This window comes from Podarcis cretensis, assembly GCF_951804945.1.
Source record: "Podarcis cretensis genome assembly, chromosome: Z".
Classification (NCBI taxonomy): domain Eukaryota; kingdom Metazoa; phylum Chordata; class Lepidosauria; order Squamata; family Lacertidae; genus Podarcis; species Podarcis cretensis.
Window position 1 is genome coordinate 19168569 of NC_137184.1, and position 22941 is coordinate 19191509.

Consider the following 22941-nt stretch of genomic DNA (forward strand, 5'->3'; position numbering starts at 1 on the left):
GCATGCCTTTATTTTTATTGTATGTTTCCAAGTGTAATTCAAAGTGTTGGTGCTGACCTAAAGCCCTAAATGGCTTCAGCCCTGTATACCTGAAGGAGCATCTCTACCCCATTGTTCAGCCCAGACACTAAGGTCCAGCTCCAAGGGCCTTCTGGCAATTCCCTCATTGTGAGATGTGAGGTTACAGGAACCAGGCAGAGGGCCTTCTTGGTGGTGGCACCTTCCCTGTGGAACGCCCTCCCAACAGATGTCAAGGAGATAAAGAACTACACAACTTTTAGAAGAATCTGAAGGCAGCTTTGTCTAGGGAAGGTTTTAATGGTTGATATTTTACTATGTGGAAGTGGAAACTCAACTTGCAAAGCTGAAATAATGCACCAGGAGGGAAAGTTATCATCAATTCTTAACATTTTATTTCTTTACTGGGTTAAACAAGGAGCAGAGAAAACCCCTGATCCAAAATACAATGGAACTGAAAGCGTTACAGGTACAGAGACTACTGAAAACACAGAGTAGGATAATAGTTTTAATACAACTGAATTATAGCATGGTTTTGTTGTTTGGGTTGGTTTTTCCCCCTTCCCCCCTCCCTCAACTCCCAAACTGTTTTTGGAAAATAAATGTAATAGGAACTAGTGCAAAAAAGTTCTAAAGATGAAGCACAGTGTGTCAAGTGGTGTAAGAAAACCGTCCCACCCCCTTCCAAAGACACAGTCGCTTTATTATGACAGTTGGCTCGTCTGCACTTTCACCAGACCCTTATTTGGATTATATTGTGCCCCAATTAATTCCTCTGGGTCCGAGAGCTTTTCTCATTCTTCCACAGTTGCTCCTTGCGAAAATCCAGTACCACTTACCAAATCACATTTTGCCAGCTATGCAGAAAGTCCAAAGAGAGATTTTGCTTAAGGGCTCCTCCACACTTCCACACGACCCATATTTGGATTGTATTGTGTATCAATTAATTCCTAGTTTCTTGTTCTGTGGCCACACCTTGCATAAATCCAATCTTACCTCTGAATCAGATCTTTATCAGACATGTAGAAAATCCAGAAATTTTGCTTAACTGAGCAAATAACTTTGAGGGTAAGAGCTGTTTGACAGTGGAACAGACTCCCTCGGGAGGTGGTGGACCCTCCTTCATTGGAGGTTTTTTAGCAGAGGTTGAATGGCCATCTGTCAAGGATGCTTTAGTTGTGATTCCTGCATTGCAAGGGATAGGACTAGATGACCCCTGGAATCCCTTCCAACTATACAATTCTATAATTTTTTTCTATGATCTTTAATTCAGTGGGTAAGATCAGATTTTCACAAGGCACAGCGGTGGATCAACAACAAGAAGTCTCAGAATCATGGGAACGAATAGTAGCACGATATGACTGAAATATGGGGCAAGCAAAAGGGTAGACAAGCCCTCTGTTAAGCAACACTTCCGCACATCTGGTGAGATCCAATTCAGCAGTTAAGATCAGACTTTTTGCAAGGCACGGCAGTGGAAAAAATGAGAAAAGCTCTCGGACCTGGAGGAAATTAATTGGCACGTGACACAATCAAAGCATGGGGTAAGCAAAAGTGTGGATGAGCCCAGAAAGGAGAAAGTAGGACAGAAACAAGGCAGGGAGAGAGTAGAAAGGAGGTTTTAAAATGTTGACTTCAGCAACATGACTTTAATCTTTTAAACCTCACCACTATGTACTGTAAAAAATGACTTGTTTTCCCCCATGGCAGGCCTGGCCTTGGTGCCTACAAGCACTTGAGAAGGGTTCAGCAGCAACCAGGCCCTGGGTCTCTGAATGACATTCCCCCAACCTCTCTTAGCTCACCAGATCTCACTCAGTGGAGTGACAAGAAGAGGCAGGCATTATTTCAATGTGCTGGGGCTCTAGTCCACCACAAAGGCCCTTGAAGTATTTTCAAATGAGATCATTAAAATAAAAATATATAAAACAAGCATTGTAAAGCAACATTTAAAATGAACCCACACAACACATTTTGAATACTAGATCAGAGCACCCCCCCCACCCAATTGCCCTTGCCAGTTCCAGTGGCTGCCTGGCCACCTCCCACCTCCAGCTTGTTTGGTTTAAGGACTAGAACTTTGAATCATAGAATTGTAGAGCTGGAAGGTGCCCCAAGGGTCATCCAGTCCAACCCACTGCAATGCTTCCTGGGGGATGCTTCTCCAGAAATGTCCTCTTGGACATGGAGGAAAAGTTAGAAGTGCCTTTTTAGGGTGACTAAAAATTGGGGATGGGTGGGTGGGTACTGCTGCATTCTTGGACTGGAGAGTATCACGGTAAAGCCATGTCCTTCTCAGAAGGTGACAGTGTTTGTACTGCCAACCATCAAATGAACAGACACAACTCGGGGCAGAAAATGATAGGGCTCTAAACACATTTTTGCACTGAAAAGGCAAGTTTTAAACAAAAATGCAAACACCATCAGCCAGGAGGTGAGGTGGTGATAACAACAGAATCACAGACCTTGGAGTCAGGGCCCTGTGCATCCTGCCTTGTCTCATTCGGGCTGTAGTAAACAGTTCCAAAGAACTGGAAAATAGAGGCAGAAGCATTTTCTGTGCATCACAAATGATGGGAGAAAGTCGGATTTCATAGAATCATAGAGTTGGAAGGTATCTTCCAAGGGCCATCTCATCCAACCCCCTGCAATGCAGGAATCTTAGCTAAAGCCCTGACAGATGACCCATTGCCCCCCAACCTCTCACCTTGATGTGAAAGACAAAAATAACTTTAAAAGAAACACAAAACTGTGCATATACAGTGGTACCTCAGTTTATGAACTTAATCCGTTCTGGAAGTCCGTTCTTAAACCAAAACCATTCTTAAACTGAGGTGCGCTTTCCCTAATAAGGCCTCCCGCCGCCGGTGCCCTTCCACCGTTTGGATTCCGTTCTTAGACCGAGGTAAAGTTCGCAAACCGGGACACTACTTCCAGTTGTGTGGAGTTTGTAAACCGAATTGTTCTTAAACCAGACTGTTCTTAAACTGAAGTACTGCTGTACATGTAAAAAAAATGGGGTCTTAACAGGCCACAAACTTAACATGAATCAACAGTGTGATGCAGCAGCAAAAACAGCTAATGCAATTCTAGGCTGCATCAACAGAAATCTATGGAGTCCAGAACAAGGGAAAGAATAGCACCATTCTATTCTGCCTTGATCAGACCCCACCTGGAATCCTGTGTCTGGTTCTGGGCACCCAGGTTTAAGGAATTTGGCAAGCTGGAAGGTTTGCAGAGGAGAGTGACCAAGATGATTAAGGGTCTTGAAACCAAACCTTGTGAGGAACAGCTGAGGGAGTTGGAGAAGGGGAGACTGAGAGGCCACATAAGAGCCCTTCAAATATCTGAAGGACTGTCACAGGGAAGATGGAGCCAGCTTGTTTTCTGCTGCTCCAGAGGTGAGGATCCAAACCAAAGGATTTAAATTTCAAGAAAGAAGGTTCCAACTAAACATTAGGAAGAACTTTCAATGGGTAAGAACTGTTAGAAGGTGGTAGATGGACTCTCCTTTCTAAACATGAGATAGATGGCTATCTGTTGGGGATTCTTTATAATGATGATGATGATGATGATACTATGATTACTGGATGAACTTTGGGGAAAATTCTCTTTAGCAGAGCAGGGATAGTTCAAATAACAAGGAGAAACTCAACGTTCAAAAGGGGAATCTGTCTCTTGACCATTCTGGGCCAAACAAGACCTGACTTTAAAGACGTCATTTAAAAAATGGTTTCTTTAAAAAGCCTGGCTAGCAGCAATGGAAAGGGTGTGGGTTTTTTTTTTTTTAATCAATATCAGGATCACAGAAAGTGGGAAGGCAGGAGTGATTTACTGTATTGGATTCCTGCATTGCAGGGATTTTACTAGAAGACCCTTGGGACCCTTTCCAATTATACCATTCTATAAATTTAACCCTTTCCCTTCCAAGCTGCAGTTCTGCCAATAAACTCTTACTTCAAATATGAGGGAACTCCCAGTGATTGCCAAACCAGTTCCAAAAATGGAAAAATTGGACCACACCAGCAGGGGTGGGAGGAGGAGCAGGAATGGACCTGCTGTTGGTGGCATGTCCTAGGACATCTCCTGGAGGACAAGGGTGATGCAGGCATGCCCTCAATTTAAGCTCTTTAAGGAGCAAGAGAATCCCACTTGAAAAACCATATCATAGTAGAGCTGGAAGGAACCCAAGCGCCATCTAGTCCAACCCATTGCAATGCTGAAGAGCCAACCCATCACATAACATGGCTTGACCAAGAGCACTGAAAAGGTTGCTTGGGAATTATTAGTGACTGATGGAAGGTCCTACAGGTGGGGGCAGGGGGCAGCAGGGCAGTGCACCATCACAATTATAGTTTGGATTGGGCTTAGAGGGTGATGGGGGAGGGGAAAAACAACAACGGATCTCTGCCAAGCCGTTTCTTTTGCCCCTAGGGCAAGTTACCCAGTATGGGGAAGAGATCACTGTGGCCCCATAAACGAGACATGTTATGTGTGGTGGCGGCCAGAGAAGTGGCCCTTGGTGGGCCGGGGGGGGGGGGGGTTGCCTTTCCTAAGAAGGCAGTTCTTTCCAAGCCCCACTGTGGGCCTTTCCTCGGCCTCTGAGCCTCTATGAGGCTGAAGCCGACAGCTTGAGGCCTGCTGCCGACAGAACCATTTTTCCCTGCAGAGACCCAGCCTGAGGTCTGCAGCCGATCAAACCCTTTTCTCCGGAGGCCGTGCCTGAGGCCTCCTGCTGACATAACTCTGTTCTCCAGAGGCCCAGCCTAAGGCCTGCTGCTCACTGAGCCATTTTACCCCCAGAGACCTAGCCTAAGGCCTGCTGCTCACTGAGCCATTTCCCCCCAAGAGGCCCAGTCTGAAGCCTGCTGTTGAACAATCGCTTGTTCCCACAGCCCCCCAAACGCTTCAGAGACTCACCCACTGCAGGGCGGGGCCTGCGACGACCTGCTCTGGGGGGTGGGAGGGGGCTCTGCGTTGGGGTGGCTTTGTCTGTGTCACCCCCAGTCCTGTGCCGCCGCCCCCGCCACTGTAGGGAGAGCTTCATTGTGCCCACCCAAGCCCCTTCTTTCCTCCAGGTGAGAAAAGAGCTGGAGGTTTCCTTTTTCCCTGCCTTTCAGAGGAGGTTCACTCGTCCCTTGCGAGGGTCTCATCCATGGTGGGGTAGGCCCCCAAGCTTAGTCCCCCGCTGCTGTGCACGCTCGAGAAGGACACCATGGTGTGGAGGAGCATCAGGACCAGGACGCAGAACCGGATCTTGCTGTTGCTGAGGCGGGACCCTGCAGACACTGGCAGCAGGGACGGGTGGTGGTGGTGGTACTGGGTGTGGTGATAGTAGAGGTTGTAGTGCTGCTGCTGCCGTTGCTGGTGGTGATGGGGGGTATTGTGGTGTTGGTCGTGGAATGGCTCTGATTTGGCAGATGCATTGCGATAGCCTTCCAGGTGCCGGTCGCAGGAGTCCCACCGCACATCACAGCACTTGGCTTCCTGGTCAGGCAGCTCCCTCTCTAGCAACCCTGGCAGAATGAGAACAGAAACAAAGGAGGAGAAGGAAGAGGTGGCATCAGAAATGGCACAGGTCTGCTAAACGCAACCTTCAGGAGATCTCACTGGTGTACAGGAAACCAGGGTTGCACTGTAGGAACCCTCAAATAGGCAGTAAAAAAGGCAAGAAGCAAGCATTTGGAGGGAATGTGGCTTCCTTTCTATACTAATGCACAAGGCATGGGAAATCAACAGGGTGAATTTAAGCCCTTAATCATAGAACTGAAGAGCTGGAAGGGACCCCAATCATAGCTGTCAACTTACAGATTTGAAAATAAGGGACCAGCAGCCAAAATAAGGGATTTTAGTAAACCAACTGAAATACGAAGTTAAAAGGGACCAGATAATTTTGGAGAGCAGCGCCAGTTTTTAGCCCTTCGTTTCCAGAAGTTGCTGCTCAAGACACCAGCAGATGAAACACTGCAATTAAATAACTACAAGCAGCAACCACTTCTCGCGCAAAACGAAGTCTAAGCTACGAAGATGCTGCTGCAGTTCTGTATCTTTTCTCTCGTGCTCCATCTGCAGCTCTCAATTCCATCAGGTGGGGTAGGAAGGGGGGGGGGATACCCGAAGTAAACCCGCAGATCAGACCATCTATGCTAGTCTACCACTACAAATCTATGGGGGAAGTGCTTGTGGTCCTTCCCTTGTAGCCCTTGGAACACCTGCCCGTGCCTCCACCTCCACTTCCTCCTCTCTCTGAACTGTTTTCTCTATGGTTGCCCTCGCTCTCCTCTCAAGGCTCCTCAGCAATTCATAGGCCATGCCAGGCTGCCCATCTCATCCGGGTCCTTCGGCGGCACAGCCGCAGTACGGCTGAGTGGGAGCGGGAGCGATGGGCAGAGAGGAGGCCCCAGGCAGAGACGCTCAGTTTGGTGGCCACAAGGAGGATGGCGGTGGAAGGGCCCGAGGCTCCCATCAGTCCCGGCGGGGAGGGGCTCCCAGGGGCTGAGGCTGGTGAGAGGAGGCCAGAGGGGGGTGGGCTGGGCAGCCAAGCAACACAGTTGGGAGGGAGGGAGGGAGAGGAGCTGCTTCCTTTGAAACCTGGGAAATTTAAGGGACATCCATCAATAAGGGACAGCAGCGGGGCATGGTGCTGGAATAAGGGACTGTCCCTCTAAATAAGGGACGCTTGACAGGTATGACCCCAATGGTCATCTGCTGCAACCCCCTGTAGTGCTAGGGTTTCAGTGGGCCAGCAGTGGAAAAGCTTGAAAAATATGCATTTGGCTGGGTGGTATAAGAACTTAAGGACTTTGGCTTTTGTGGAAAAAAATGACACATAAGCTATGTGTTTCCAGGCTGGGGGATCCAGGAGGCTTCTATGCCACCTGGTGGGACTTTCATTTCCAGTGCTTTGGACACAGATGCTCAACATTTACCATCCATGCCAACTTGGGAAGTAGGAATGTATCAATTTTTATCGGTGTGTCTCACCATTTCTTTCTCTTTTCATTTATTGTTTGCTTGCTTGCTTTGGATATGGATTGATGCAATATCCTGCTACTTCACTTTTGGGTTGGTAATTGTGTTAATATCTTTATTTTTAAAAAAACACAACAGCACTAGGCAGGCTTTGGACAAGTCCAAGGCTAACTCCCTGTGGATAGTATCTTGGACAAGCAGAATATATTTTGTCCAAATATACAAATCCAACAATCCCAATGATCAGGGAATACAAGCTGTTTGACAGTAGGACAGACTCCCTCGGAAGGTGGTGTGCTGTCTTTCATTGGAAGTTCTTAAGCAGAGGTTGGATGGTGTCTGCCAAGGATTATCCAGCTGCAACTCCTGCATTACAAGGGGTTGGAATAGATGACTCTCGGGTTCCAATTCTACAATTATATGATGAAGGTGGTGGGCTCTCCATCAGTAGAGGTTCATAAGCAGAAGTTGGATGGCTATCTGTCAGGGATTTCTGAGCTGAGTTTCCTGCATTGAAGGAGGTTAGACTAGATGACACCTGGGGGCACTGCCTCACTCTACAGTTCTCTGATTCTATAACATAGATTCTAAGCCTCACCTGTGCAGATGAAGCCAGGCAACCCTCCATAGATCAGCTCGTCATTGTCGGGCAAGACGAAGGGACATCTTGTTTGCACCTCCAGGCAGTATTGCTTGCATGGGATCCGGTGTTGGCACTGCAGTTGGGTCACATTGAAGTACTCAGAGCACAGCCATGCCTTGTAGACAGCCTGCAGGAAGGGCGGAAGGAGAAGGGGGCTTTAGAAAAATGGGATCCACAAGGTTGACACAAGGTTGACACAGGACGCAACAGGGAGCAGCCTTGCATGTTCTGAAGGTAGGAATAAAGAGAAACACTGTACAGAAAGAATGTAAACCCAGCACACCTGCAACTGGATTTGGAATAAACGTAAGAGAACCTCTGGTGCATCAGACCAATGGCCCAGCTGGTCTAGCATCTTGTTCTCACAGTGTTCAAATGCCCCTAACCATTGAGGAATAAAGGAATGCCTCTGGACCTGGACTTTTGCACGTTCTCAGTCAGGCAGACAAACAGAACAGGTGCTGCAGATCACTGCAGCAGCTCCCTCACCATCCATGTCTCTTGGTCCCACGGACCCTGTGAGACAGCATTCCAGGCATCCCCCTCAAACTCTTCTGCTAAATGCCCTGTTTACAAGTTATGGTCATGAGAGCTTCTGCTGCTGGACTTTTTCCTGTAATATTTCAGCCTTTGCTGATTGTGTGGGTCCAGGGTCTAGCAGGTGACACTGCTGCCTCTTGCTCCTACGTTTGAACACTAGGCTGAGCAGTTGAAACCTAACCGGAACGCACTCATTTTTGCTACCAATTCAAAGTATAAGCACAGAGGTTAGGAATAAGAAATAAAGCTCCACGGTATCTCCTCTTAATAGTTAGTCAATGTGCATATGTCCCACAGAGGGTAAATAAAATCTATCTTTTAAACTTTCCTCTGCATGACACAGTTCAAGTTGGCACCAGAGCATTTCCTTTCCCTCTCAAAATATTGCCCCTGGCTTTACAAATAATGATGCTCTACTACAGTTATTTGCTTCCAAATGCTACCCTCCCCACTGCCGGCAGCCTCTTTCTCTCCCCCCCGCCTTCTCCTTTGTCTAGCTTTGTCTACACTCCTTTCTGCACCATCATCCTGCTTCGTTTCATGTTTGATTTCATTATCTGTCAAAATGGGTGTGGGTGTGTGATAACTCCATTCAGGAGAGAATGGATAACTAAAATCTGGGATGTAGTTATGCATGGTTAAGCTTCCATATATTGTGAGAACCAGAGTTGGTGGACAGCAAGATAACGTCTTCATCATTAAATGGAGTCATGTTATAACGGAATAGCACAGTAATACAGCATAGCTGTGATTCCTGCATTGCAAGGGAAATTCCTGCATTGCAAGTTTAGACTAGATGATCCTCACGGTCCCTTTCCAGTTCTATGATCTAAGAACACCAACTCTCCTTGGAGAAATCTCCTCACTGGAGATTTCTAACTAGGGGCTGGATGGCCATCTGTCAGGGATTCCTTCATTGCAATTTGTGCACTGAAGGGGGTTGGACTAGATGGCCCTCAGGGTCTCCTTCCAACCAGGCATGATTCTACATTATGATTCTATGATTCTACATTATGTAAACCAGTGAATAAATGCACTAAAAAATAATGCTAACACCACCATTAATAAAGGGCTTCATTTAGCAACGACACCATCAATAAGGAGCGTCAGGCTCCAAATGTTTGTGGTGGTGGGGATATCCTTCTTGCCTCTTTTTCGGTGACGCTAGAGAAGGGGAAGTTTTGAGAGGGGCTGTTTCCTCCCTTCCCGTCCTTTGCTTGTGGCTACCACTCGCTTGTTCACTCCCCCAAACTTGGTTGCGCTGCCCTGACGTGCCCACCCCCACATGCATCCTGCACATTTCTCTGGGAAGCAGATGTGGTTGCCATGGCAGCCATGAGCTGAGTGTTGCGGCTGGACCAGGATTTCCCAGCAGGAGAAGGAAACTGGCGGCTTTCGAAGGGAAATGACGGACAATCCTGCTTCCTATGCAATTCATAGAATTGTAGAGCTGGAAGGGACCCCCAGAAGGGTAATTGGGACCAACCCCTTGAAATGCAGGAATCACCACTAAAGAATCCCTGACGGGTGGCCATTCAAACTCTGCTTGAGAACAATCAATGTAGAGTTGTAAGGAAGGTGCACCAACAGTCATCCAGTCCAACCCCCCCCCCCCCCCCCCGTAATGCAGGAATCACAACTAAAGCATCCCTGAAAGATGCTATAAAACTCATGGAAATGTGAGGTGTGGACCTGCCCCACCCACAGGTTGTGCTGCCTAAGAGAGTGAACTCTTCTCTAGCCTGCCTTGAAGGGCTACCGTGTGTGCCGAGCTTGCACAGATGCTCAAACATCTCATTAGCAGTGCTCATTTCCCTGCATTCATGATTTATGAGACAGACCCAATCCAGATGCTCTGACCACAATAAAATTGCAATTCCCAATAACTGCTGTTTCTTTTTCTTTTTTTGCGGGTGGTGGTGGGGGTTGCTTTGCTTCTCAGAATTATATCGTTGTTTTTATTGTTCCATTTTAATCCATGTATATTTTATAGTTAAGTTTCTATACTCAGGAGTATTTGAAGAGCAAGCAGCGAATAAACTGAAATGCTGCAATGCAAATATGTGCGGAAGAAATGAAGGAGGCGGCTCTGCTTTTCAAGGGAGGAGCAGGCAGCTAGAGCAGCACTGAGGAATCATAAGAGGATTTCCCTAATCCTCTTTTAAAACCATCCTGTAGGAGGGAGTTCCACAGCTTAACTCTGTGCTGCATGAAGGACTTCCTTCTCTCTGAATCACATCCTTGAAAAGGATCAGACAATGGGGATAGAGAGATATGTGGTCCCCACCCATTTTTGACATACAAGAAAGCTGTGATTCCTGCACTGCAGGGCTAGATGACTGTTGGGGTCCCTTCGAACTTTATAAGGCAAACCTCTGCCTCTGGGAAACGGACGAAGCTGTGGGGGAATGCTATGTGCTGCTGTCCTGACACCACAACATGGAGACTTGGGATGAACTGGTTCAGGAAGAAGACATTCCCCCAAAACTAAGTCAGTGCCCCCTCCCTGGCATCAGTGAGGTGTAGTGGTTAGAGTGTCGGACTAAGGACCAGGGAGAGACGGGGGTTCAAATTTTCTTCCAGCAGTAAAGCCCACTGGGAGTGACCTTCGTAGCCAGGAGGCTGGAAGCCAAGGAGAGTGGTGGGGCTCTTGTCCCTTCAAAAGGAAAACGAGGCTAAGGTTGCCACTCATAAGAACATAAGAAGAGCCAATGCCCCATCTAGTTTAACATCCTGCTCACACAGGAGCCAACCAGATGGGAAACCCACAAGTAAGATCCCAGCGCAAGAGCGATTCTTTCCACTTGTGGCTCCCAGCAGCTGGTATTCAGAAGCATTGCTACCTCCAGCTGTGGAAGCACAGCAGAGCCATTGTGGCTAGTAACCATTGAGAGCCCTCTCCACCATAGTGGGCATCAATGCCGTCTGTGGGAATTTCTTTCATTTTTCACAAATCTCCCGACTGCCATGACCGCGCAACCAACGGAATGACGAGCGAGAGAGGAGAGCTTTTTTCAATCCACTTTCTCCATGCCATGCATCATTTTATAAATTTCTATCATGTCATATCGTCCTCACCTTTTCTCCGAAATTGTCCCAAATTGCTGCAACCTTTTCTCCTTGGGGAGCCACTCCAATTGCCTTGACTGCTTTGCTTGCCCTTTTCTGAACCTATCCCAACTCCACAATATCCTTCCTGAGGTGAGGCGGCCAGAACTCTACAGAAATGCACTGTAGATTTGCATAATGCGGCATTATGGTACCTGCAGTTTTCAATTTTCAGTTCCTTTCCTTATGACCCTTAGCATTGAGCTTGCCTTTTTCACAGCCACCAAATACTAGGCCACCTCATTTGGATGAAGAATTTGCAAGAACTCGTCCCACAAAGATCTTTCAGATACCACCACAAAAATGGGCTGCCTAGTCCTTGGTAGTTCAAATTTAATTCAAAGGTTTCGACCTAAAAAGCTTTATGTGCCTTAGGATCCCAATACATCCCAATTGGAACTGCCCCAGTCCCTACAACCATCATTTGAAGCCCTTTTCTGTGCTCCCCTTCCATGGGAGGTCTGCAGGTTGGCCATGCGTGAATAGGGCCTTTTCAGTAGTGGCTCCCACTTTGTGGAATGCTCTCCCCAATGAGAGCTCTCCTGGCACCATCATTACATAACTTTAAGTGCTAGGCAAAAACATTTCTTTTCTGCTAGGCCTTTTTGGCTTTTAATTAATAATAGAATTGTAGGGTCTGAAGCATTCCAGGGCTCATCTAATCCAACCCTTGCAATGCAGGAATCTCAGCTAAAACACCCCTAACAAGTGGCCATACAACCTCTGTTTGGAAACCTGCAATTGAGCCACCTTAGTTAACATCAATGATAATTCTAGGATACTATATCTTAAACTCCCAGGCAAAAATAAATAAATAAAATCCTCTTTTGCCAGGTCTTTGGCTTTTAACTATGACCTTTTTTTGCACACATGATAAGTTTTAATCTAGTTTGTGTGTATATATATACAGTTGGGGGGGGGGAGGAAGAAAGTATTTGATTCCCTGCTAAATTTGCCCATTTGCTCCCTGACGAAGAAATGACCAGTCCATAATTTTAATGGTAGGTTTATTGTAGCTGTGAGAGAGAATAACCACAGAAAACCCCCAGAAACCCAGAAGACAAAAGTCACAGATTGATGTGCATTATAATGTATTTGATCCCCTATCAACCAGCCAGATGTCAGGCTACCTGGTATCTTCACTGCATGTGATGAGCTGAGATTAGAAGTGCCTGCTGTGGAGGTCTTACCTATAATCCCAGCTCATTATAGTACAGTGGTACCTCTGGTTATGTACTTAATTTGTTCCGGAAGTCCGTTCTTAACCTGAAACTGTTCTTAACCTGCAGCACCACTTTAGCTAATGGGGCCTCCCGCTGCTGCTGCACCGCCGGAGCACAATTTCTGTTCTCATTCTGAAGCAAAGTTCTTAACCCGAGGCACTATTTCTGGGTTAGCGGAGTCTGTAACCTGAAATGTATGTAACCTGAAGTGTATGTAACCCGAGGTACCACTGTAGCTATACAAAAGACACCTGTCGACAGAAGCAATCAACCCAGCAGATTCCAAAGTAGCCACCATGACCAAGACCAAAGAGCTGCCCAAGGATGTAAGGGACAAGATTGTAGACCTGCACAGGGCTGGACTGGGCTACAAGACTATTGCCAAGTAGTTTGGTGAGAAGGTGACAACAGTTGGTGCAATAATTCGCAAATGGAAGACACACGAAATAACTGTCAACCTCCCTCTGTCTGGGGCTCCATGCAAGATCTCATCTCGTGGAGTTGCAGTGATCATGAGAACAGTGATGAAGCAGCCCAGAACTACACAGGGAGAACTTGTCAATGATTTCAGGGCTGCTGGGACCATAGTCACCATGAAAACAGTTGGTAACACACTACGCCGTGAAGGACTGAGATCTTACAGAGCCCGCAAGGTCCCCTTGCTCAAGACAACACATGTACAGGCCTGTGTGCAGTTTGTCAATGCACATCTGAATGACCCAGAGAAGAACTGGGTAAAAGTGTTGTGGTCAGATGAGACCAAAATTGAGCTCTTTGGCATCAATGCAACTCGCCGTGTTTGGAGGAGAAGAAATGCTGCCTACGACCCCAAGAACACCATCCCCACCATCAAACATGGAGGGGGACATATGCTTTGGGGGTGTTTTTCTGCTAGGGGGACAGGACACCTTCACTGCATTGAAGGGACGATGGACAGGACCATGTATTGTCAAATCTTGGGTGAGCACCTCCTTCCCTCAGCCAGGGCATTGAAAATGGGTCGAGGATGGGTATTCCGGCATGACAGTGACCCAAAACACATGGCCAAGGCAACAAAGGAGTGGCTCAAGAAGAAGCACATTAAGGTCCTGGAGTGGCCTAGCCAGTCTCCAGACAATCCCATCAAAAATCTGTGGAGGGAGCTGAAGGTTTGAGTCTCGAAATCTTATTGACTTGGAGAGTATCTGCAAAGAGGAGTGGGACAAAATACCTCCTAGGATGTGTGCAAACCTGGCGGCCACCTACAAGAAACGTCTGACCTCTGTAATTGCCAACAAGGGTTTTGCCACCAAGTACTAAGTCATCTTTTGCAAAGAGATCAAATACTTATATCCCTCATTATAATGCACATCAGTCTCTGACTTTTGTCTTCTGGGTTTCTGGGGGTTTTCCTGTTGTTATTCTGTCTCTCACAGATCCAATAAACCTACCATTAAAATTATGGACTGGTCATTTCTTCGTCAGAGGGCAAATGGGCAAATTTAGCAGGGGATCAAATACTCCCCCCCCCCTCTCACTGTATATGATTGCTTTTATTTGCAGTACAGTGGGACCTCGGGTTAAGTACTTAATTCATTCTGGAGGTCCATTCTTAACCTGAAGCACCACTTTAGCTAATGGGGCCTGCTGCTGCTGCCGCGCCGCCGGAGCACAAGTTCTGTTCTCATCCTGAAGCAAAGTTCTTAACCCGAGGCACTATTTCTGGGTTAGCGGAGTCTGTAACCTGAAGTGTATGTAACCCGAGGTAAGTAAAGGTAAAGGTAAAGGTACCCCTGCCCGTACGGGCCAGTCTTGACAGACTCTGGGGTTGTGCGCCCATCTCACTTAAGAGGCCAGGGGCCAGCGCTGTCCGGAGACACTTCCGGGTCACGTGGCCAGCGTGACATCGCTGCTCTGGCCAGAGCCAGAGCCAGAGCCGCACACGGAAACGCCGTTTACCTTCCCGCTGGTAAGCGGTCCCTATTTATCTACTTGCACCCGGAGGTGCTTTCGAACTGCTAGGTTGGCAGGCGCTAGGACCGAGCAGCGGGAGCGCACCCCGCCGCAGGGATTCGAATCGCCGACCTTTCGATCGGCAAGCCCTAGGCGCTGAGGCTTTAACCCACAGCGCCACCTGCGTCCCACCCGAGGTACCACTGTATATATCAGCAATAAGCCAAGATTCATACACAGCTGATTTTTTTTAATTAAAAAAAATGGTTTCATGTATTTATGTTTGTTCATTCCTTTAAAATATTATATGTCACTTTGAGACTAGTACGGTATATTTAATTAATAATGATAGCATTAATAACGTTGCCACAGGACAGAGCTGTTCACTTGCTGCTGGACTACAACTCCCACCCTCCTTCCTGACCTCTAGACATGCTGACAACTGGGGCTGATGGGAGTTGGAGTCCAGCAGCATCTTGCAACAGGGGCACATATGCCTGCGGGAAACCAGCATGCGGAACATGAGCACAAGAGCATAAGAAAAGCCTGCTAGGTCAGGCCAAAGGCCCATCTAGTCCAGAATTCTCATAGTGACCAACTGGATACCCCAAAGGGAGATCTGCAAGGAGGACCTAAGCACAAGAGCAACTCTCCCCTTCGGTGGCTTCCAGCAACTGGTACTCAGAAGCATTGATGCCTCAGATACTAGAGGCAGAGCACAGCCATTCTGGCCAGCAGCCATCAATAGCTTTCTCCTTTTCAAAAATTTGTTCAGTCCTCTTTTACAGCCACTCACCACTGCCTCCTGCCTGAGTCCCATAATGTAACTGGGTGCTATGGGAGACACATGAACTTCTGACAGTTGGTTTCCAGCAACTGGTATTCAGAAGCATTCCTGTCTCTCATGGTGGAGGCAGAGCATAGCCATCATGGCTAGCAGCCACTGATGGCAAACCTCTTCCAATTCACTGACCCTCTGTTTTCCCTGCTTTTACTGTTTTCCTGTGCTTTTACTACAATTCCATGATTCTGCACCTAGATCCAAGCCATGCTTGCTACCTCCCGCACAACCTGGACTCATCCCTCAAGCAGGGATACAAGACCAGCAGCCCCTCCATTTCTTCCCACACAGGGGCCCCACATGGTACTTCAAATGAGTAAGGTAGGCAGGCAAATGGGGTTATATTAGTCACCCTTGAGCTCAAAACAGGGTCTGCTAGCCATCCCTGAATCAAAACAAGTAACTTACTCACAGAGAGCCAGTGTGGTATAATGGTTAGAAGGTTGGACTATGGACCTGTGAGAGCTCAGGGTTCAAACCCCCTCTCAGACTCCAGGAAACTCACGGGGGCGGGGAACACAGTATCTGCTTGTCAGTCTAACCTACCTCTCAGGGTTGTTGTGGGGATCAGTGAGGATGAGGATCTGAGGAACCAGGGTTCAAATCGCTGCTCAGCCCTACAGCTCACTGGGTGCAACCTTGGGGTCCAGACACTGTCTTCTCTGAAGCTAACCTATCTTGCAGGGTTGTTGCAGGGATTAAATGAGGAGGGGCTGGCCCCTAAAGTGGAAATAAGTGCAATGAATAAATGTAATGAAATAAGAGAAAGCCCAGATTCTGGATCTGAGGAACCAGGGTTCAAATCGCTGCTCAGCCCTACAGCTCACTGGGTGCAACCTTGGGGTCCAGACACTGTCTTCTCTGAAGCTAACCTATCTTGCAGGGTTGTTGCAGGGATTAAATGAGGAGGGGCTGGCCCCTAAAGTGGAAATAAGTGCAATGAATAAATGTAATGAAATAAGAGAAAGCCCAGATTCCTTCCATGGGAGAGGAAGGAGCCTGGAAGGAAGTCTCAGCTCCTGGGGTGACCCCCCATTCTACAAATTCTCACAAGTGAGAGCAAGTGTGGTGTATAATAATACTATAATAATAATTTATTATTTATACCCCACCCATCTGAGCAGTTTCGAACAAAATATTAAAATACAATAGTCTGTTAAACATTAAAAGCTTCCACTCCGGGTTGGATAATGATGTAGAGGTTAAAGGGCTGAATTATGAGCTGGGTGATACCAGGGTTCAAATCCCCACGTGGCCATGAATCTCATTGGGTGTGACCTTGGGAGCCAGGCTTTGCCTCTCAGCCTACCTTGCAGGGTTCTTGTGAGGATAAAACAGGGAGAAATATGGTGTGTGCGCCACACTGAGCTCCTTAGAGAAAACAGGGCAGTCTATAAATGTAATTAACAACAACAACAGAAGCAACGATGACGACGACAACCCTACCTTGCAGTCTCTCAGGCAGGAGCGCACGGAATAGTCCTCGGCCTGCAGGTACTTCTCCAGCAGCTCCTCGAACTCCTCGTACTTTTCCTGAGCGTGTTGGTCCAGCCTCTGGTAGGCCTCGAGACAGCTGCTGCAGGCCTCCCCGCGCTGCGCCCCGCCTGCCGCCGCTGCCACGTCGGCCAACAGGCTCCGAAGGCTGCAGTCCAGGCTCTCCGCGGCGGCCATGCCCAGCAGCAGGTCCCAGACGGTGTAGGCTTGGCAGAAAGGGAGCCGCAAGCCGCGGAAGTGCCGCTCCAGGAAGGCTAGCTGCGGCGGGGACGCCTCAGCAGGCGCGGCGGCCGGGAAGGCGGACCCGGGCGGCCCTTGCAAGAGGCGGCGGTGGCTGCAGGCAGAGCTTAAGTCCAGGCAGGGCTGCGCCGTCGGGGCCGCGCCGTCGGGGCTGCTCGCCGCCGCGGCTTCTGCTCTGGGAGGCGCGGCCGGTTGGCCACAAGCTGAGCTCAAATCCTGGTTGGGGCAGAGCCGCGCCTCCGCTGTCGGGGCTGCGCCTCCACCGCTCCTCACCGCGGCCTCCGGTTGGGCGACGCTCCTATCCTGGGCTCTAAGCTGGGCCCCGGCGGCGGCGCAAAGCCAGAGGCGGTCGGAGAGAAGAACGGTGAAGAAGAGGAGAGAGGCCAGCGACAGGCGCCATTTCTGGGCCCGCTCCGAGTCGGCGCACGGTTTCTCGGGGGGGTTCGGCGGGGTTCGGATGCAACGGCGGCGGTTCTGGGAGGCGGCGCCGCCGGTCATATTTTTGGAGGGGGCGGCGGCTGGGGGGCTCCGGCTCCTCTTCCTTCTCGGGGCTCCTCTCCGCACCCCCTCCCCGGTAATGTCACCGGCCTCCTCCTCCTCCTCCTCCGCGGCATGGTGGCTCGGCGACGACGGGCGGCGGCGGCAGAAGCATCCCCGGCCACGAGGCGACGCGCGGCAGCGGCGCCCCCCGTCCGCCGCCGCGCCCTCCGCCGCCGATCCCCGCCCCGAGGGCGCCCCCAGCCTCTTCCTGCCGCTGCCGCCGCGGGGCTGCTGCTGCTGCTAAGGGCTCCCGCCGGGCAGGGCATGGTGCTGCGTCGCCGCCGACGGGAGGCCCCTCACCATGGCCGGCCCCGGCGCGTCGGCATCCCCCGGCTCCGGCTCCGTCCGTCCGTCACCGCTCGGCCCTCCTCCTTCTCCCCCTCCCCCCCATCCCCGCTCAGCTCCGACGGGGCCTGGCCGGCCGGCTCGCTCCCGATCGCTCGCCGCGCGCCCGCTCCGCCTTCGCCCGCTTCTCCTCCGGACAGCCGCGTCGCGGAGCAGGAGCCTGGCGCCGGGGGGAACTCCGCCTGCCCATCGCTCGCCTTCAAGCCGTCGCCATCTTCCGTGAACACCTTGAGGAATGGGGTGGGGAGTGGGCTGCTGCTGCTGCTGCTGCTGCTGCGCGAGGGCGCGTGCGCGCTGCTTGCTACCGGCCCCAACACCCCTCGAGCCGGCGGCGCGCTTCCTCCTTCCCTTGGCCGGACAGCTAGTGGGGCAGCGGGCAGAGACTCCTTCTGGGGTCCCCCTCTAATCTGGCTCTCCTCAAGAAACCCCCCTCCGTTACCCCTTCCAGGCACCCTCTCCGGGCAACTTTTTCCCCGGGAGGGACGGGGAAAGGGCCTCGGGCTTCCGTCGACGGTTCCCGAGCATCTCCATTGTCGCGACAGCCTCTCTCCGCTGGCGCTGTGGTTCTGAAAGGACAGCTCCGGCCAGCCTTCGGCCAAGAAGCACGCGCCGCCGCCGCCGCTCCTACATCGCCTGGACGCCCACTCTCTCGACTGTGGAAGGGACTCCCTGGGAACGTGGCGAGCTCTCCTTTGTTGGAGGTTTCAAAGCAGAGTTTGGACGGTTACCCGCCAGGGATTCTTTAACTGTGATTCCTGTATTGCATGGGGTTGGACGAGATGAACCTTGGGGTGCCTTCCAACTCTAGTATTGTATGAAGCATCTCCACACCCCTCAAGGGCATCCTCCTTACAAAGGAGGGTGCTTCCAGTTCGTCTGCCTCCCAGAACCTGTAGAGGCCCATTTCCCCTGCCAGCTGGTGGGGGGGGGGATCATGACAATTGTGGGTCCCCCTCTGTTTGGTCTCTATCACATCCTGTGCCTCCCCCATCTGAGAGTCTGAAGCAGCTGAGATAGTCACTCCTGCTTGTTTGAACTTTGCACTCTGATGGGGGATAATGATAGTTATTATTTTTCATTTATGACAGTAGAACAAGGCCTTTTCAGTAGTGGCTCCCCACCTGTGGAAGGTTCTTCCCTGGGAGGCTCGCCTGGCACCATCTTTAAATGCCAAGCAAAACAAAAACTGTTCCTTTTTCTCCATGCCATTGATTCTTAGCTTTCTGTGGCCTTTTGCTCATGCGTGGGATGTTTTAATGCAGTTTTTAAAAAAGAAAAGAAAGATTTTTTAAAGTTTTCATTTTTTATTTTTAATGTAGATTTTAATCAATGCACATGCTCCTTTTGTAACAATTATTTAATAATAATAATTTGTATTATAATTAATAGTAAAGAGAATTTAAATGTAATAATAATGACATACCCAACATTTTCCCCCCTCTAAGGATCTCAAGCTGGAATAATGGTTCTTTCCTTCTTTTAAACCCCACATCAATCATGTAAGGTAGGACAGGCTAGGACGCAGTGGCTGGCTGTGCCCATGTTCCCAGGATGTTGAATGTATGAAACACATTTCATTATACTGTAGTCTGTATAACCATGTTAGACAGCTTCTAATCAAACCAATATTAACAGAACAACTTAGATTTGCTGACTCCTTTTATCCTTCTCTTTGAGGATAAGACTGATTCTATTACACTGGCTGCAGCACAATTTCTCTCAGAGGCAGGAAGAATCAGAAATCAGTATCTATGGGCTAAAGCTCCTCTGTTGGCTAGCAAAGCCACTCTTACGCTTTAATAACTGTTGATATATGTCATTTGTTTTACTGTGCATTTTGGGTCTATGGACTACAATAAAGCTGTGTGTGTGGAAACAAAGCCAGATGAGGAACGGTTAAGGGAGTTGGGGATGTTTAATCCGGAGAAGATTCAATGATTCCATAACCCTGTGAGGTGGGTCAGAGTGAGTGACTGGCCCAAGGTCACACCAAGTGACCTTCATGGCTGAGTGCAGATTCAAATCCTGGGCTCTCTCAGGTTCTAGCTAATCACTCTAACCACTATGTCACCACTGGCTTTTTGGTTTGTCTAGACTTCTCCTTCTCCTTCTCCTAGTCCACTTTTTCCCCAGACTGGGACTCAAGGTTGCTTATTATTAAAACAGTGTGGTTGAAATACAGATAGTAATAACAGCAATATTCAAAACCTCTTTTCCTTAAAAAAAACTCCCCAATAATGATCAGTTCCCCCAAAGCTTTGGCATTTTTCATACCAATACTTTCTTCAAAATGCGCAACAAACTCAAAATAATCACTTTGACATTTTTAAAATCCATTAAGCAGTTGTAAAACACCAAAATGGTATGATTTTTTCCTTAATCTAAGTGCCCATCAACAGCAATTGCATCACAGCATTAAAACAGCTTCATCCTGCAGAAGGCCATTCAAGGTGGGGAGCAGCAGGTGAGACATAGGAGGGAGCCTCAGAGGCCAGATATATCTCCCCCTGCTTGGTCTTGAATTGGTCTTTGACCATAATAATAAATTATTACCACTATTACTCCCCCTGCTTGGTGTTTTTCTGGGGACCTCTGCCCAGGCAAGACAGCCTCTGGGCATGACTTAGGGGACTGGTCACTGCCTCTCAGCCTAACCTCCCTTGCAGGGTTATTGTGGAGGTTAAATGAGCAGAAAAGCCATGTATGCCACCTTGAGCTCTTACAAGAAAAAGATGGGATAGAAATGCAATTCATAAATACATTGCAATGGGATTACAGGGTTGATTACCTATTGGAAGCCTTTGTGGTATGCAGAGTGAGCAGCTTGTGAACTAGTGAATCTTTGTTAGAAAGTCAGCTTGGCTTGTTGCAAATACACGCCTGTTGGTAAGCAAATGATAAAGTTATTTATTGTAGGAAACACATAGTAGCTTGATGGAAAAGTTGCTGCATTGTACTGGGTTGGACTAGATGACCCTTTGGCTTCCTTCCAACTCTGCAATCCAATAATTCTATGAACGGGTTTCCAATTCCAGTTTAATTAACTAATCTAGAGAAGAACATGGCTGGTATGCTTGCTCCTTTGGTCTCTTAGAGGGTAGTTTATTTTATTTGTAGAAATATTTGTATACTGCTGTACAGTGGTACCTCAGGTTACACACATTTCAGGTTACATACACTTCAGGTTACAGACTCCGCTAACCCAGAAATAGTGCCTCGGGTTAAGAACTTTGCTTCAGGATGAGAACAGAAATCGTGCGGCAGCGGCACGGCAGCAGCAGGAGGCCCCATTAGCTAAAGTGGTGCTTCAGGTTAAGAACAGTTTCAGGTTAAGAACGGACCTCCGGAACAAATTAAGTACGTAACCAGAGGTACCACTGTACTATAACGAGCTGGGATTATAGGTAAGACCTCCACAGCAGGCACTTCTAATCTCAGCTCATTACATACAGTGAAGATACCAGGTAGCCTGACATCTGGCTGGTTGATAGGGGATCAAATACTTATTTCACTCATTATGATGCACATCAATCTCTGACTTTTGTCTTCTGGGTTTCTGGGGTTTTTCCTGTTGTTATTCTGTCTCTCACAGCTACAAAAAAACCTACCATTAAAATTATGGACTGGTCATTTCTTCATCAGAGGGCAAACGGGCAAATTTAGCAGGGAATCAAATACTCCCCCCCTGTATATATATACACACAAACTAGATTAAAACTTATCATGTGTGCAAAAAAAGGTCATAGTTAAAAGCCAAAGACCTGGCAAAAGAGGATTTTATTTATTTATTTTTGCCTGGGAGTTTAAGATATAAAAAAAAGGTAAAGGTACCCCTGCCCGTACGGGCCAGTCTTGACAGACTCTGGGGTTGTGCGCCCATCTCACTTAAAAGGCCAGGGGCCAGCGCTGTCCGGAGACACTTCCGGGTCACGTGGCCAGCGTGACATCGCTGCTCTGGCCAGAGCCAGAGCCAGAGCCGCACACGGAAACGCCGTTTACCTTTCCGCTGGTAAGCGGTCCCTATTTATCTACTTGCACCCGGAGGTGCTTTTGAACTGCTAGGTTGGCAGGCGCTGGGACCGAGCAGCGGGAGCGCACCCCGCCACAGGGATTCGAACCGCCGACCTTTCGATCGGCAAGCCCTAGGCGCTGAGGCTTTAACCCACAGCGCCACCTGCGTCCGTTTAAGATATAGTATCCTAGAATTATCATTGATGTTAACTAAGGTGGCTCAATTGCAGGTTTCCAAACAGAGGTTGTATGGCCACTTGTTAGGGGTGTTTTAGCTGAGATTCCTGCATTGCAAGGGTCGGATTAGATGAGCCCGGGAAGGCTTCAGACCCTACAATTCTATTATTAATTAAAAGCCAAAAAGGCCTAGCAGAAAAGAAATGTTTTTGCCTAGCACTTAAAGTTATGTAATGATGGTGCCAGGAGAGCTCTCATTGGGGAGAGCATTCCACAAAGTGGGAGCCACTACTGAAAAGGCCCTATTCACGCATGGCCAACCTGCAGACCTCCCATGGAAGGGGAGCACAGAAAAGGGCTTCAAATGATGGTCGTAGGGACTGGGGCAGTTCCAATTGGGATGTATTGGGATCCTAAGGCACATAAAGCTTTTTAGGTCGAAACCTTTGAATTAACTTTGAACTACCAAGGACTAGGCAGCCCATTTTTGTGGTGGTATCTGAAAGATCTTTGTGGGACGAGTTCTTGCAAATTCTTCATCCAAATGAGGTGGCCTAGTATTTGGTGGCTGTGAAAAAGGCAAGCTCAATGCTAAGGGTCATAAGGAAAGGAACTGAAAATTGAAAACTGCAGGTACCATAATGCCGCATTATGCAAATCTACAGTGCATTTCTGTAGAGTTCTGGCCGCCTCACCTCAGGAAGGATATTGTGGAGTTGGGATAGGTTCAGAAAAGGGCAAGCAAAGCAGTCAAGGCAATTGGAGTGGCTCCCCAAGGAGAAAAGGTTGCAGCAATTTGGGACAATTTGGAGAAAAGGTGAGGACGATATGACATGATAGAAATTTATAAAATGATG

The 22941-nt window shown here is 48.7% G+C and overlaps 1 protein-coding gene across 3 annotated transcripts; it reads right to left on the reverse strand.

Annotated features, from left to right (window-relative positions):
* Positions 1-390: 390 nt before the first annotated feature.
* Positions 391-17509, reverse strand: NALF2 (NALCN channel auxiliary factor 2; the record flags this gene model as incomplete). 3 transcript variants are annotated; one of them, XR_013834684.1, is made up of 4 exons in its annotated part: positions 391-4784; positions 4831-5534; positions 7589-7760; positions 16724-17509. XR_013834684.1 is itself a non-coding variant. In XM_079961386.1 (3 exons), the coding sequence occupies 3 exons, from the start codon at positions 17507-17509 to the stop codon at positions 5146-5148; spliced, it is 1347 nt and encodes a 448-aa protein (XP_079817512.1). In that variant the 3' UTR covers positions 391-5145. The 3 variants fall into 3 exon arrangements, 1 of the variants encoding a protein (XP_079817512.1); XR_013834685.1 differs by having other exon boundaries at positions 391-4769; positions 4816-5534; XM_079961386.1 differs by having other exon boundaries at positions 391-5534.
* Positions 17510-22941: the final 5432 nt, after the last annotated feature.